Genomic DNA, 18,049 nt, shown 5'->3' on the forward strand with positions numbered 1-18,049 from the left:
GGCGGCGCTCGGCACGCCGCCGGCGCGGCACGCGCCCGCACGGCACATGGACGGCCGGCGCGCCACGCCCGGCACACGGACGGCCCGACACGCGGCCCGCACGGCACACGGCCGGTCGCGCGCCCCCCGCACACGGACGCCCGCACGTGCCCCGCACGGCACATGGACGGCCGCGCGCCCCGCCGGCACACGGACGGCCCGACACGTGCCCCCGCCACGCACATGGACGGCCCGACACGTGCCCGCACGGCACATGGACGGCCCGACACGCCGGCCCGCACGGCACATGGACGGCCCGACACGCGGCCCGCACGGCACATGGACGGCCCGCGCGCCCCGCCGGCACACGGACGGCCCGACACGTGCCCCGCACGGCACATGGACGGCCCGCGCGCCCGCCGGCACACGGACGGCCCGACACGCGGCCCGCACGGCACACGGACGGCCCGCGCGCCCGCCGGCACACGGACGGCCCGACACGTGCCCCGCACGGCACACGGACGGCCCGACACGTGCCCCGCACGGCACATGGACGGCCCGACACGTGCCCCGCCACGGCACATGGACGGCCCGACACGCGGCCCGCGCACGGCACATGGACGGCCCGCGGCCCCGCCGGCACACGGACGGCCCGACACGTGCCCGCACGGCACATGGACGGCCCGCGCGCCCCGCCGGCACACGGACGGCCGGACACGCGCCCGCCGGCACACGGACGGCCCGCGCGCCCGCGGCACGGACGGCCGACACGCGCCCGCACGCGCACACGGACGGCCCGACACGTGCCTCGCACGGCACATGGACGGCCCGCGCGCCCCGCCGGCGCACGGACGGTCCGACACGTGCCCGCACGGCACAGACGGCCCGCGCGCCCCGCCGCACACGGACGGCCCGACACGCGGCCCGCACGGCACACGGACGGCCCGCGCGCCCCGCCGGCACACGGACGGCCCGACACGTGCCCAGCACGGCACACAGACGGCCCGCGCGCCCCGCCGGCACACGGACGGCCCGACACGCGGCCCGCACGGCACACGGACGGCCCGCGCGCCCCGCCCGCACACGGCGGCCCGACACGTGCCTCGCACGGCACATGGACAGCCCGCGCGCCCCGCCGGCACACGGACGGTCCGACACGCGGCCCGCACGGCACACAGACGGCCCGCGCGCCCGCCCCGCACACGGACAGCCAGCGCGCCCCGCCGGCCCGATCGCCGGGAGCGCGCGCCGGTCGGCTCAGGGAAGCAAACGGCGAGAGAGGCCGTTCAAGAGCACTGCCGCGCGCCGTGTCGGAGGGAGATTTGCAGTGCGCGGAACGGAAATACATAGTGATATGGTAACGGTTGAAGCACTTACAGGACAGCAATACATACTGCAGGAAGACGTTTCGCGCTCAGTGTGCTTCTTTGCAGTGGTAAATAACAGCACATCACTCGATAGAAATGTGAGGGCTGCACCTTGAGTAAGCCAGTTATATTATGAGAGCTTGTGGGGATACAAACATACGGTTAAGTCAGCTTGACGAAGACAATTTCAACAACAGATCGACCAGAGCTATCCGAAAACTGAAGGTCGCTATGGGTGACTTATTTTTGATAAATGTGTGAAGAGAAAAACACCCCTATCAGCAAAGATGTGCCTAGTAACTGATGAACCTGTTTCAGTAGCATACTCAGTGACGTATCGATATTGCACGATTGAATTTCCTATGCATTGCAGTTAGCATGTTCAAGGAGGTGTTCCACATTTCCATGAGGTTTTAAACTGAAATAAATATGATGATCACTCGGCACATTTCACAGCCCTGCCATTCTTAAAGCATGGCGCCCTGTAGTTGCTGGGGTGCAAGCCCCGCTAAAGTGTGCAGACTATTTCGTGCAGGTCATTTCAAAGTTACACAAAGATCCGTGAATGTTAACGGGCTCTCAACAACTGTGGTGCAAGCTATACGAGATCATAGCTCAGATTACGTTTTGTCATACGTAATACAAGTTCAATGCTTTCCTAGTTATTTTGGAAATAAGACTTGTGGTCGAATAATATGACCAAAGCGCCGTAACAGGGCATGCAACCAGAAGTAAAAAGCTTAAATCCAAGAATAAATACACAAGAACACTACAATAAAGGGCCACAGCACAAGCACATAACAATATTTTGTTCAGCGAGCACTTTCAGCCTGTGCTGCTATCTATCGCAAGATTGAAGAACTGCAAGTTGGTGCTGCCATACAAACGTTCCATGACGCCATCAAACAATGAGGTGTGGAGGGGCATATTTGCTCCATAAACCATTATGCCAACAACAGCCTCTCCCAGTTAAAATTATATAGATAGTTATAAGTGAACTTATGTCATCCTACATGCCGCTTGGTTCAACATTCTCAAAGGTGGAACATTCATTACTTTTGAACGTCTTTAGTCTTGTTTGTGCGGAAGTGATATGGCATGACAATAGGGCGGACCAGGTATTTAGGGATATAATGATACGCTGCATGATAACGGAGAATATGTCAACCAGGCGCGATCCGAAATCAACGCCGCGATCACCGGAGTAGATGAAAACATCGGTGAGATGCCCAAGGACGTTAGGGTTGAATTCACATCGAGAAAAATCAGTGCACTGGGCTTCAGACTTACATCGCTTACATGCTTAACAAATACTCCCTGAACGAGTACGAGCGAGCAAGAAAAAAACTGGAAGAGCTCAAAGCAAATCGTGGAAAGTAGCTATGATACACTCGAAGAGTACTTGGATGAAAGAATGTAAAAAGCCCACAAAATGTTTCTTTAAGAACACTCAACGTAAGAAGGCCTAGACAATGATTAACCGAGTTACAGAAAAGACGGAAACATTATAAGTGGAAACAAAACAATACCGAGTGAATGTGCTGTGCGCATGCAGTTCTCTAGTTCTTACATTACAATACATTTATCTTCGCATCATTCATCTCAAACATATATTCAGTCATCAATGCATATCAATCTTATTCTACTTTTTGGTTAAGTGATAATTCAGTATGCATTATCTGTCTATCAATGGAATTAACCACCAAAAGTGTTTGCATGCATCTGTAAATCCCTTTTGATATCACAACCAGTAAGCGTGGCGACATGCACGACATTCCCTCTCTCCACACAAAAGCAGATGCAGAGCCAACTCGTGACATTTCTGTCAACAGGCAGGCATCCAAAGATTGCTAAATACATGCTATGTCAGATCATTAAAGGCGGTGGCTTCAATAAACCAGAAGTGAATACGATTAATGCCAGTTTACAGATAGCCTGGTCAACAAGGATGCACAACTGCTCAGCATCATCTTGGCGTCTGTTAATAGAAGCGAGAGTGGGTGAATTCAAGTTAACGCCTTTACTAATCATTGATGGTAGTATAGTTTCATCAATACTCCAAACGCATCGGATTTCTACACACTATCGCGGTATACACTACACACTATCAATTCCCAAATACTATTTCCACCCCAGTCAATGGCGCGAGGAGTGCGACTACAGAAGTTGTGGCGTTATGACAGGCTGAAGATTGGGCGAAATTTAATATTTATGAAGCCACTTTGCAGGACAGAAATCTCGTTGATCACGGGTCCGGATAGGGATCTGAAATGATCATAGATCAGGGCAGCGATCTCAAAAGATCCCTCCAGAAGACAAGATAACAATAATAAACACTGGGGCTTTATAGGCGGGATGGGCTCAATGAATTAACACTAGATGCATAGTTGCATTTGTAAGCTAGACTTCAATTACGAGCGCAGAAGCGCGAGGCCGATACCGAATACATGTGTTACAAAAAGGAAGGATATCTTCAATGTCGGACAATTTCAACAGCTTACCTCATACGGTTCTTCTCGTACACCGCAGTGCTCCAGCTCTTGTTGTCTTAATAATCTCGTTTACATAACAACACATCATGTCCAGCAAACATGGGAATGCATATCGTGAGACAACAACTTGGAGGCAGTAAAGAAATTTTGTTTACTGTGCATTTGTTTGTTTATTTAAGGCGCAAGCAATTACAGGAAAATCCCAATTGCGGAAGCAGAACAGCTTTAAAAACAAGTAGTATTAACATACCACCAAACAGGAGATGCCGTTTCCACGACACCGGCAAGGGGACTGTAACCGGCTGCACGTTCGAAAAGAATTAAGTTTATGGCGAGTGCGAATGGGACGTTAACCCTGCAGAACGCGTGGTCACGTGACAGGACATCTCCCGGCGTGTGACGTAAGCGCACAACGAGAGGCGAACAGTACGTTAGAAAGTGTTTCGGGAGGGGGGGGGGGGGGGGGGGCGGGCACAAACAAGTGATGTTGCAGTGCCTATAAAATGAATGAAGCCAGATATGTTATCTGCTTCTTTGTTTCAACATTGATGGCCGGAATGGGTAAAGCATGATGGAAAGAAGTGTGCTTCAAAATCACGGACCATGTACACGCATATCAACTGCAAAGCTACTGCGTACATGCTAAAAAACGGAGCAATGGAACATGACAGAAAGAGAGGTCAGCAATGTTTGGCGATGGTGATTGGGTTGGGTTGGGGTGGGGTGGGGTTGGGGGAGGGGGCATTGACGCAATAAGTCTATCCGTTATGCGGACAGCCTGTTTGTGCTCGAGGCACACCCATCTTGATTGTCCGCAGAAATGATGGGTCTCCACCAATGCCACCAATGTTTGGCAATGGCCGACATCGTCACGAATCGACGCCAGGCTCTGCCAGGTCCACTGTCCAGACAGGCGCTTGGTCAATGAGGGGCGCTCCCCTGAGTCCGAGTGGGTGTGACGACACCAATGCACCCCTTAAGCGGCGGGCACGCTTTTTATCGACGCTAACACGTCACCGTCACATACAATGAGCACACGTAGTATGAACGCTGAAAACTGAAGCACCAGACATTGCGCCGTGCCTTTCATCACATCACTCCCGACAGTCACATAGCAAACATTGCAACAATACCGTTGACTACATTTTGACAACTGATCTGACTTCTGGATCCCAGGCGTGCTCAAAGATGCCAAGAACAGCACGTTCACATTGTTGAAGACCTAGGCATCAATCAATCCATTACAACCGTATGCCCCGTCCCAAAAAGGCGAAGTGATCTTGTGGCCATGAAGCGAGGTGATCTTAAAAGTGGTCTTGATATCAACCTGATTGCTCCTGGCGTGCCAAAGTTCCATAAACGTAAGAGAGCAGAACTATGCTAAAACATGCTTGCACAACGGCATGAGAAGGTCGCGATTAAAAACAATATTCGCAAAATTTCAACTGTAAGAAATTCAGTGAGGCATAGAAAGTATCCAACAATTCACGCCCAAATCAAACTTAATAATGAATGACCAAACGGGGTTTATGTAATTCCGAAAACACCTATTTTGAGAGGACTTTAGGCCTTACATCACAATTCGTCACACTCTATAATTTACATGCAGCGGATGACATCTTTACCCCGAATGCGCTGGGCAGCTCGTGGAGCGCTGAGCTGTCACAGACAGCAAAGCTCTAAGTCCACGCTAATAAACAAAGGAACATATCAGCCCTTGTATTATCTTCCAATGGAGATCTAAATTATGCTCGCCTAACTTCTTCCCACCTCGTCGTCGGGTTTTCTGCCAGCATATGACGCGCAAAGACCTACGACCCATCAAGAGCTGCTTCACGTTCCCGGATGTCGCCGCCGGTCGATGCCGGGAACTCGTGCCGGCTTGAGACCCGTCGCAACAGCGAGCCCTCCCGTCATATCCTCCGGGACCGGTCTGTTGTCACTGCACCGCTGCCAGTGCTCGAACCCCGTCCAGGAATGTCCCAGCCATCCATCTCAAACTTCTGTATCCAGACCAGCATGGCAACCAGACAAAAACGTGTTCATGATGCAATGCAATCCACATCAAGCAGCTTCACCGGTGTTTGGATCTGTCATAGCGATGGTAAAGCTGCGCTCGTTTGTACACGATTCCGTTCTTTTTTCGTAGCAACGCTAATTTCAAACCCATGGTCCAGCTAGGAAACGAACCAGCTACGACCATCTCCTCCGCATATCTAAAAACCTGATCTGTCCGCATCTCTAAAACATTCCATTCATTTCGGCGGCGTGTTTTCACAAACCGACCTGCACGAAACATGAATATCGAACACCTTGTGCAGCAGCCTTCATACGTGTGGACGGCCTCGAGCATTAGTAGTGATCATTTGCCTGGATGTGGCGCAATACATGGGTACTCTCGTCGGGGGTTTGAGACGCACTCAGCTACTGGGCTATAAGGTGTCGCCCGCCCCTTACCTCGAAGGGATGGGCGACCACCGCGCGGTGCCCCAGTTGTACAGGTGCATTTGGAACACGCAAGTGCGTCTGTCTTACCGCCGTGTTAGTCTACGATGACTGGGACTTGGCATGCGTGACTTGCAAGTGTACCTCAACATGGCGACTTCTAAAGATGTAAAACTGCCATCGCAGTACAGGGAGCCCATGCGTCCACCGTACCGACGGCACCAAGGCTCCTGAACCGGAAGACCCAGGACGTTGCTAGCACCAAACAATGCTGGCCTACGTTCAATGCATTACAAGCTGACACCCGTTCCGCATCAGTCGCAGCAAGAGACGTGCCCGGGACAAGTAATCCATACAGCCACGCTGGTGCCAACGCGGTACCATCCACCAGCACCAGTTCAACAGAAAACTTCGCACATCTTGTCATGTCATCTTCACACTGGCGGGCTGCGCATTCGCATCCGAACAAGACGTCCTCCACGTGGCCCTAGAGACGTACCTGTATATGATGCCCTGCAGATGGAGATGTTCGAGCGCCAGGATGATCTCCGACAGGTAGAAGCTGGCTGTGTCCTCCATGAAGATGCCCTCACGCTCTAGGTGCATGAACAGCTCGCCGCCGGACAGGTACTCCAGGATCAGGTACAGCTTGCCGCCCGTTTGGAACGCGTACATCAGGTCCACGATGAACGGGTGCTGGAACAGGCGGGCCACGACATCAGGACCAGCGCCGAGTCACAGGTCACGTGCCGGCGCATCTCGTGGCGGGCGGAGGCGGGCGGGAGCGGCCGCGGCCGGCGACCGCCGCACCGCCGCCACGTCGTGTCGTCGCGCCGCCTTTTTGCCCACGATGTGCTAGTTGAAGGCGGTTCATAGCTCTGCTGGCGGTTATCTGTAGACGGTCGGCGTGTTTGAGCCGATGTCACTGGAAGGCTCAAAAAAAAAGATAAGCAAACGGTAGAAGATAGATAGTATTGTAGCGACGACCGTAAAACGACGAACACATGCACACAATATGTTTTTTTCCAAGAGTGGCCTGGCTTGTTTCATTAATCCGCAGTTCTTCCGGAAACTTACCAAGGATTGTCTTCGCGCTAACCCGGCTGTAATTGCCCCTCCAGTACGACATATTTTCTGGACCGACCAATATCCACCACATTGCTTAAAGGAGCACGCCATTACCAAAAAAAAAAATGCTGATTTTTAGTTTCACGTCGAGTTTCACGTCACACGAACAAAATGACTTGAAAGTAAACGGTCACGACCGATTGCTAGTACAAGCCATACCATTTGGCCCATCAAATATCATGCGTCGGTTGTGAGATGCCGCAAGCCTATAGCGAGATGCTAAGCTCTCCTTCCGAGGCGAGCAAATATCAAGGGCAACGCGTTACTCAACAGATGCTGTCATCCACCGGCACGCAACACCAGCCGGTGATCACCGAGACGGAATGCAGCCAGACCACTATCTGTTTACATCTTGAGCGGTTCACGGCCGCGACGGGGCGGTGATAGCCCGGGGTCGGCGGGCGGCACGCTCGGGCCGCTGCACCTGGTCTGGGCCCGGCTGGGGGTCACGCGGCCGGTCCGCTCCGATACCGGTATCAGCTGGGGGCTGGACTGAAGTGGAGGTCAGCTGGCGTCGGACTGACTCAGACTGACTGCGATTAACCCCAGGCGCTCACACCGATGCGCAGACCCGCTGACGCTCGGGAAGACGCGGTTCAAATGGGCCCAAACTGACACTCAGGTTGACCCGAGATTCTTGACGGCATCGGCTTTGGCTGGTGCATGATAGCAGCAGGTGGTGACGGGACGGACTAAGCGTCGGGTCGGCCTTGGCTGACACGGCCAGCAGCTGCGGGCCTGCCAACGCCGCGTGATGGTCGGCTGAACGAGTGCTCTGAAGACAATACTTTGGGTGCAAAATGACGTGTCACACGTCAATTATATGTCGACATATGTATGTCACGCACGTTACTGAATCGACGCACTAGTGATGCAACACGCGAGCGATGCCTGAATGTTCCTTTACGCAAGTGGTTAATGGACCGATTCCAGCACGCACAGGTTTCTGGAGATGAACACGAGCAAGTTGTACGCATAACGGCATCAAAACTGAGGATTATCAAGAATAATTAACTTGCCAATAAGTTAACCACAAGAAAACAGACCGACCTGCCGCAACTGAACCTTTTTGCCAAGTGCAGAACCCGGTAATTACTTTCTCTCGAACCATTTTTGTCTGGTATAACGTAAGACCAGAGAGCTAACTTTCAAATTATGCTTTGGTCTTATCAAACTATATAACATATATTCTGGGGACCTCGTACTATTCAACCACTCACAGCTTGTTTCATTTGCACTCAATTTCAACGCAATGAACTCCACAAATGTATTCAATTCAACACAAAAATTTGTCTGCCTATGTTAGTTCTTAAAGAATACTTTGGCACTTATTTGATATAATCCAACGCTAGATTTGTCTCCGAGAATATTGCAAATATATCAAGCACGTCCTGCTCCAACCAAACGGAGTTGCGCACTTGGCCAAAAGGTGAAATCACGGTGTTCATAGAAGCCTTTCATCGACTCGAGCGAACCCAACGTAGGTTTTTTCCGAAGACACACTTCGGGATGTTCCGCTATGCATTGCCAAAACATCACCTGGCTCGTCGTGTTCTGTCACAAGTGGCACAACGAACAGGACAATCCCAGGCGGCGCGGATTCGGAGTCGGCACGGCGGCACGACACAGACGGTGGACGGGGGGGGGGGGACAGCTACGCCCAGGGCGGCCGGATGGGAGCTATGGCGCTGTGACGACGCGCCGCGTGCCCACTCGGCCGGCGTTCGCGGGCTACTGTCCCCACCGGGCGCGCATAACACGCGGTCGGTCACACTGACAAGCCACAGGAGACGAAACCGAGTAAACGCTAACTAGGAGAATCAGCTTGGAAACCGAGTCATAAATTGTCCGTCCAGGCGCTTCCATAAGACACACAAACTTAACTGGTAGCCAACACAAACGTCCTCCTTATCAATAAATGAAGCTCACACCAGGACAACAAACAACACGGAGAAATCCAACGCAAATACTACGCATGCGGCTGACGCTGATACAGCTCCAGTAACGGCGCGACACTAATGCAGATCACGGTGACCAACGCACACCCAATGCTGGTTGCAGGGCCAGCACGGAGGCGCCGCTATCGGGGCCCGGCGGCTCCGCGTGTGGCAGCATTCCGTCGGTGAGCGCGCGCTGCTGGTGCGCGGTCACGGCCCACCGCGCCCGCCCACCCCAGCGCCCACCAGCGCTGAGTGCGGGACACGACGCTGACCCGAGCGCTTCTCAGGAGCGCCTCCCCACTGGCCCCACCCCCATCATCCCTCATGGGCAGCTACTGCAGTCGGGGAAGGGGGGGGGGGAGGGGGCAGGGAAGGAAGTCACACGTCTCGTGAGGTTTTTAAAATGGCCGCTCCGCCCTCTCTCAAGGCAACGTGACTTCCATTCGCAATTTAAAGGGAGCGTTCCACATTTGTATGGGGTTTTGAACTGAAAAAGCTTTCTTGAAGATAATTCGGTGTACTTCACAGCCATGTTATGTCCTTCTTAAGACTTAAACCGTTCCTGATTCTGAGCTATATGCCCGCGAGGATGTGCACACTATTTCGGGGTGACTATTTCAAGGTCGCCCAGACATCCATGACACCATAATAATGACATTCAAATCCTGCCATTCCGTTCGCCACGCGGCGATTGAGGCAAACCGGCCTTTAACTTTTTTAAAAATGTCGAGTCGTTCATATCTGGCACGATTTCCAGATACAACTGCCGTCAATTGGCTCTCAATCAATGTTGTGCAGGGCACGATAACGTAACCAAACGATGACGTACTGAGAAGCATATTCACTAAACAGAATGTATGTTGTTTAGAGCGCCCCTTTGGAATTAAATTAATACCAATAGCTATAAGCGAGCACATTTTATATCTGATGCTCGCTTGAATATCTTCAAATGTGGAACATTCTCTTTCAACTATTGGCAACTAAATTAACTCGATAACAGTATTTTTAAGGGAAGCAGACTGATCCACATTTTTGCCTTGAAGGACATAAGCATATCAAACGGCGCCCTCAACACTACTTGGCTAACCCTCATTACAGGAACTGTTCCAGATTTGTGTGGGGTTCTGCACTAATAAAAGTATTTTCAACATTATCATTCCCAGCAGTCCACGGTCAAGCCTTTGGTAAGACTTCAAATGTTCGTGTTTCAGACCTAAGCGCATGCGACCTTGTGCAGACTATTTCACGTCGCCTAATTAAGGTCACTCAAGAGATTTGTGACGTCAGAGAAACATCGCACGAATTCCACCCCTTCGATGACCACGTTGTGACCAAGGTGAAAAAATAAATATGACCAACGGCTTATTCGTGTATGAAGAACGTCAGCACGAACTGATGTATCAACGGGCACCAGCTGGTTTAATACCAGTCACATTACATTCAAGTCTCTGCGTCTCGATCCCGAACAGCGTTTTGTGATGAATAATACAGGCATTTGTGCAGCTCCACTCGTTATGGCGTACATGAGGCTATAGAGTTTAGCGCAGTGACTCCTTTCGAAGCGCACTTGTGCTTTGGGAAACGGACGTATGTCATGGTCTATACCAGGGACACAGCGAGGAGAGGTGCTGGGGGGGCCTCAGGTATGGATTTTTCCATTATGGAGGGCTCCCGACAGGAAGTTCACAATTGGGATGGTGCGTGCTCATTGAGCTCAGGGCCCTTCCCATAACAAAATCTCGGTTACGTCACTGGCCTATAGTGAAGCGCTAATTCAAACTTCAACCAATACCCTTTTCGGTAAGTGGCTTTCGCCGCCCGCCGTGCCAAGGCTCATTTGTCTCACGTCATTCACACTAGTAGAGGTGCCACTTTAAGCCCGCAGGCCAGCAATGTACGGACGGCTCAAAAGTAGTTACTTTAGTCCGTAACAGCTGGCGGTCCGCAACTGACTGTCGTTGTCAGTTGTCGCGGACTAGGGCTAAAATGACAGAATTGCACCGCTGTGGCAAAACGTCTACAGCGTAATTTGGACTCTAAATTTTACAAACCACATCACGTTTCTATCTGTGACATTACTGTCATAGAGTCATTTCCCCAGCAAACTAAAGCGTTCCCCGGAATGAATCCACTACTTACCTTGACCGCTTCCAGTATATTCCGTTCCGCTTTAGTGTGTGCCGTGTCCTTTTGATTTCGAACAATAGTCGCCTTCTTCAACACCTTCATGGCGAAAACTTTCCCGACATACTTGCCAGACGTCTTCTTCACTTGAAACACTTTTCCGTAGCCACCCTTGCCGAGGACTTTACGTAGCTCGAAGTCCTTGGGGCCGACACGCTCCTTGCCGATGTTCACCGTGCTCTCGTTCAGGGCCAGCCTCTCCACACCCTCTTGGCTGTAACAACCCACATTCCAGTTATCCTAGATGTCGGGACGGAGGGATGGACCGCACGGGGTGGTTGTACTTGCTGATATCTAAGGGTATAGTGTATTAACGTAACGTGTAGTGTAGTGAAGTGTAGTGAAAGTAACGAGACAATAACAACGACCATCACTAAAAATTCCAAAGTCAAGTTGTCCATAGCAGAGGTTACAAAAAAGAGCGTTTCTGGTCGTTAACAGGCTCACAACGCTCGTACAACGATATTTTGGACAAAACAACTTGCCTAGCATAATAACTAACGTGCGTTGCGTCAAAATGAGAAAAATCCCTTTTCTAGACAACCCCAACACCAAATTCGGAGCGACCCCCTACACGCATAATCCAGCCCTCATCGTGCTTTCCGGGCAGTAACAAAGACGAACAGGATGTGTGCATTGGCACGCTTGAGAGGAGCCTCCGCATCAATGAGTGCGGACCCGGCGGCGCATGTCCTAGGGTACAACCACTTACTTCAAGATGGCATTCACATCCGGCTGATGGTCAAACTCCTGAAAGGGCAGACTCTTAAGACACGTGTTACACAAGCCTGGAAACATGGTCTTTTGATTTGACAAGAGTTCAACACATGCGGCATTTCAAAAAGAAGGTGGGCACATTGCTTATTACCATGCCTACTAAAAGTGCAGAAAATCGCAGAAAATCAGATGAGGATCGTCAAAAGCAGGAAGTGAAAAACACTTGGCAAATATTTCAAGTTGAAACGTCGAGCATGTCCAACATATTCAGACGGTAGTACGGTTTTATACCCGCTCCAACGGCCAAAATTCATGGATATCTATCAAGAGAGTTTGACAACTTTAAAGGCTCGTTAAGCGCCCCAGACCCAGCTGATCATTACTGCGCGTCTCCGTCACAACCTGCGCTCACAACCGAAAACAGGCCAGCGTCTCGATCGTGTGAAGTATGTTCATTCAGCAAGCCCTTACCGGCTGTCGCCCACAAATCAAAGTGGCCCAGTTTACGCTTCTAGCCTCAGGTGGCCGATATGTATGGGCTTTTGATGTCGCTTAAACATGCTAACGTCCAAACACTTATCCCCGAGACTTGTGCTTGAAATATTTGCCATGAAACTTTCTATCACATTTTACCTTTGACGATGCTTATTTTGTTATTTTGCGATATTCAAGCATGACAGAATACAATGTGAATATGGAATAGGTAACTGATCACAACATAACTATGCTGCCTTTCATTCACGAATCTCCATTCACATTTAAGTGAAGAGGGACTGTACAAACCACCACTCACACCCACCATTTCCTAACTATTTTCAAAACTCGACCCGACGCCGTCAATGACAACATTGCAAACATGTTAACGGTTACGTAACCCACCCTTTCACGCCTCCAAAAGCCCACACAGCTACAAGTAAGATAAATAATATCTGCGTTAAGTTTTTGACACAAGGCTCTCAAAATATTCTCAATACACATAATACAAAATTATTTCAAATGCACGGAAGAAGTGTGCACCGGAGAGAGCTTAGCAGAGAACTTCGAAAAAAAAACATTGGATATTCACTCCGTGATCTTTTACCTGTTCAACGTCAATGATATCGTCATCTTCTGAGCACTCATCCCTCCCGTCAGTTTCATGGAGTTCCATGTCAAAGACCCCGGCACCTGGGAACAATCCACGGTTAGTGACATTTCATCGGAATACTGATATTGAAAAAAATGCATTGCAATTCAGCATGGCCGTCAGCTTTGGGGCTGGACGGCGTCTCATCAACACTGACGCCATTTTCCGGCGGGCTGCAGGCCGTGCTGGTAGTGCTCTGGGCATTTCGCCTTCTCTTGCCTTCCATCTTACCAAATGATGGGTGCCGCCAAAATACCGCCTGACCGACATGACTCCCTCCCCCAACAAACATCTTGGAACTCCGATGGCCAGTTGCATTCGTCGGTTCACCCTAAATAAAAGACACGTACATGTGCGTCACCGGTTAAAGAAGGGGACGCGCGGTACTGACGCCAACTGCGTCACCGGCTCCAGGAATGGACGCGCGGTAGTGACCCCGCCTGACTTTACGTCATCGGCTAAAGAAGGGGAGGCGCGGAACTGACATCACACAGAACACGCCTGTCGACAGGCCGCTCCTGCCGGCCGCGTCATTTGTGATTGCAGCCGGCATAATGTACGTCACATCAATACTTGCCATTACGCAAGCAAGCTTATTGTCACCAGCAGGCCGCACTCCGGGCGTCTGAATTTTAACTACAAGAAAATTGTATATATTCACTGGCCCTGCCACTCAAGCTTTTGAAGAGTATATATGTTTGGAACCACTGGTCGCACCATCACGCCGTGCTCGGAAAACAAAACCTCGCAAATGCCCACGCGTTGCTCTGTGATACCAGCATTTACTTGTAACGGCCAGATCTAGAGCTTGCAACATGTTAGATCTGGCAGGACTTTGCAGCATCGCTGCGGTATTACTACAATTTCACCTCCCCAATCGATGTACAATGGCGACGTATCATTATCACACTTGTGGCAAAGCTGAAGAGAACTGGTCAGATCTCCACCTCCCGGCGGTGCAGCGACACGAGACTACCGTATTTCGGACGGAGGAAAGAACGGACAAGCGGTCAATCGGCAAAAGTGAGGTAAAGGTAGAGGTAGAAGTGAGGGATGATAAATGCAGTCGCCATGCGTTCGCAAGCATTAACCACGGGTCTGCCTTTTTCGGAACGTTTTTAAGAACTGGTGTCAAATGTTGCCAGCCAGAGCAGATGAAGACGTGACACCAGCTGAATTATATTGGCGAATGTACCGTCTACGAAGCATTACGCGACCTCATTACTGCCCGACGCATAAGCGCACCAGTGAAACGCCAGGAAAATGCCAATCTCTCCTTTTTGCAAACACCTGCACAGGCGTAAAGTCGTGCTCATTGTAAGCAAAACTTTTCCAAAAATGCTCGTCACTTTCGCGATGTGCCGGCTGGTCAACAAAGACGCATACCATTCCAGTATCAAATGATTTTGTTGATCACAATTACCTTGTCCTGTAAAGCACAAAGCCAGCATATCTGTAAGCCATCAATTTCACAACATGTGCAAACAAAGGTTCAATAAGCATTGTGTGCAAACACTAAAATATCAGGACACCTCAGCTACTCCAACCAATGCAAAATTGTGTGCAAACATTAAATATTGGTGCAGCATCAGATACCTAAACCCATGCAAAATACACATTCCAGTGCATTCATAAAACCTACTTAAATGGTTTCCAAAGTCACAGGCTCCTTTTGCCTTTTTGGTACCTTTATACCTTACTTTTTGTACCTTTTTATACCTTGGGTACCTTATGTTTTGGTACCTTTTATATGGTGAAAACACTCAGCTCTAGGTCAGCCATCATGTTGATCATTCCATGCTGCAAACAAATAGCATGCCAGTCCTATTGTTGATGTCATCCCAATGCATTACTCATCACATCAAAAGGTTTGTGAGAGCCTTGGTGCAGTGCAACATGTTCTTCTGTGACTGAGTGACATCCCACACAGCCCCAAGAAGTCCATTCACTGCCTTCTGTTCAGAAATCAGGGTGTGCAAAAGACCACAGCACATCATGGAGACTGGATACTTTTGGCATGAACAGGACTCAATTAATAATTCATGGCAAATGGCACAAGGCATGGGAAGTTTTCTCACTACAACCGCCATGAAATGCAAGGCGAGAGTTTGCACAACACTGTAGTAAGAAAGGGCATGCAAAAGTCATGCTTACCAGCATGTAAGTGAGCCTTTTACATGTCGTGAGTTACAGTTCCCAACAGTACAAGCATAACAAAGTGATTGAACAAGCATTCCATTAATTAATTAATCACAAATGATCCCCACAACACTAATTCACTGCTATCATATTAACTAGCAGGCAGGTTTTTGCCTAAGGTTGCCTACAATAGGGACACTTTTAAAGCTTGCTATCAGAGTGTGACCTAGCCATCCATACAATATCAACACTCTGGTTTGAATGTGGAAGAAAATACCCTAGTCTAGCAATGTCTCCAGGATCCTGATGACTGCAAGCAGAGTTGGATCAACACATTATTGGATAATATTGCAGGGAGAGTCATGAACATTACATATAATTATGGCAAGCTTTCTTAAGAAAAACAATGAAATAGTTTCTTGAACATGCTAATATCTATGGCATGGACATAGCCAGTAACCATATACTTGCATTACTCCTGTATGTTTACAAGCATTTGCCTACAATCCCATTCTTGATGCAAGTCAAAAACACCCATTATTTTTGGAATCACAATGAGTGTGCCCTAGATCTCAAGACAGACTGCAATGTTGATCTCTCAGTCCATCACACAGCATATAACATGTAGACTTCACAACACCTGCAACCCTCCCACCCCCCCCCCCCCCAAAAAAAAAACATAAGAGCAGCACTGAAAACAGTTCAGATAAGGAAAAAAGTGTTGCTGAGAAGTGGATCCCAGCAACAGGCTGTATGCCAAGACTGATGTCAGGGATGACTGTTCTATTAAAATGTCTGATTCTCTCATAAACCAAGAAGTTAGCACATGTTGATGCAGTGTAAAACATTTCAAGCATGTTTTGGGTGTACAATTTATAACAATGTTTGTCTTCCTTATGTCAACCATGTGTGTGTAAAGGATTTGGTTCATTTCAAATGGTATTTGAAACAAATTTTTCATTGAAAATTTGTTTCAAATTGCAAGCCACAACATAACAATAACCTGTCAACTCTAGCATGCTATAGCATTGCTAACTCTAAATTCATTTCTGTGCTTAACTCAGCTGAATTCAACAGGACTGGACACCATTTAATATGGCTGCAATTCTGGCATATATTTGTACTGTTGCCCAAAGCATATAGGAAAATAGAGGAAGATTTCTGAAACCTCATAATGTTTTAGCTCAGTGTGCTTACAGTAGAAACCTCATGGTCAGTCCATGCATGTACTTTTGTTAGATATTCCTGTGAGGAGCAAAAACTCAATTACATATTATGCATTTTTTCTATCTATAACTGGCTTGCATTTATCACTGATCATGAGCATTCTGAATAACATTCCCTTCTATGTACAGGGGATACAATTTTTCCTCCTTAAAGAACCAACAAAGTATGCAGGCTCTTCAGGCAAAGCACCATAAATCCCAGGCACATGGATTTGATGGGAGAATATCTTCCAAGGTCAAGCTGCTCCCAAAACAGGGATGATTGTTGCACCCCTTAAGGCAGGGCAAAAGGAATTCCAAGAATCCACATTATCAGTTTGTAGATTCGCCCCCTCTGTCACTACCATCATTAACCATGCTTTCTTCAGCACAGCATGGTAAAGTGAAGCATGCACATATCTGCACACTGCATCTACTACTCATACCAGGGATATAGTTTCTTGTTTAGTTGAGGGTCCTCCCATGCTGCAGCCCCTGCCCCCCTCCCCCCCCCCCCCCACCAACTTTGAGAATAAAGGGCCACATCTGCCAAGGGGGCTATTTGTTGTTATATTCAGGGGAGAATTTTCTCATCTTGTATTCATCATCCTATCCCACTCATTTAGCAAAACTTCACCATTGACTAGCACACAATGCACAATGTTTCAAAATCCATATGGGCAATCACTTCCAACACAACCATTGGCCACTTCATCAAATTTAACATGTTTCTGAACAATGCAACGTGTAATCAATGAGTCCAAAACCTAACTAGAGACATAATTGCATTGTACATGCAACCCTCAAAAGGTGATACATACTCATCTTGAGAACGATGAAGGTGGTTTCCACTTGAAGTTAGTTCTGTGTGAACGATCCAACAAGCGACGGCTCGAAAATCTTTCCAAACGTATTTGGTTGCACACATAAATCCAAATTCTTCTTTCTGCCTTCCCAAACTATGCGCCCCAATTCAATACAAAAAGTGTGACATGCACTTGCGAGCAAGATACTCCCACATCACGTTACGCAAACCGCCACCACGCCACTCCTGTGCACTGGCAACTCAGGGTTCAAGGTATCTGCGCTGGATCTAACCATGTGCTGTCAAACATTTTACAGCTGTTGGAGCGAAAGGATGCTAAATCATGGCACTGAAATATACGACACTTCGGCAGCTCGACTGGCGTGGAAGGGAAAAACACCAGCATTCATATATAGAAAGTCTCATCGCATCCAAATTGCATCTACTTGATACATCACTCACACTTGGTATTTTAAGGCCTTATTTATTCATATTGTGCGTTGTATCTCATAATTTATTCTA

The 18,049-nt window shown here is 49.3% G+C and overlaps 1 protein-coding gene across 1 annotated transcript; it reads right to left on the reverse strand.

The window, feature by feature from the left end:
• Nucleotides 1-6,706: 6,706 nt before the first annotated feature.
• Nucleotides 6,707-17,788, reverse strand: LOC119110261 (ribosomal protein S6 kinase beta-1). The gene is made up of 5 exons (XM_037234023.1): nucleotides 17,544-17,788; nucleotides 13,334-13,419; nucleotides 12,248-12,285; nucleotides 11,491-11,749; nucleotides 6,707-6,979 (listed from the first exon to the last, which is right to left on the reverse strand). Exons 1-5 carry the CDS (start codon nucleotides 17,545-17,547, stop codon nucleotides 6,707-6,709), a joined length of 660 nt encoding a protein of 219 aa, XP_037089918.1. The 5' UTR covers nucleotides 17,548-17,788.
• Between the last annotated feature and the right edge of the window lie 261 nt (nucleotides 17,789-18,049).

This window comes from Pollicipes pollicipes, unplaced genomic scaffold (assembly GCF_011947565.3).
Source record: "Pollicipes pollicipes isolate AB1234 unplaced genomic scaffold, Ppol_2.1 Scaffold_7231;HRSCAF=8579_pilon_pilon_pilon, whole genome shotgun sequence".
Classification (NCBI taxonomy): Eukaryota; Metazoa; Arthropoda; class Thecostraca; order Pollicipedomorpha; family Pollicipedidae; genus Pollicipes; species Pollicipes pollicipes.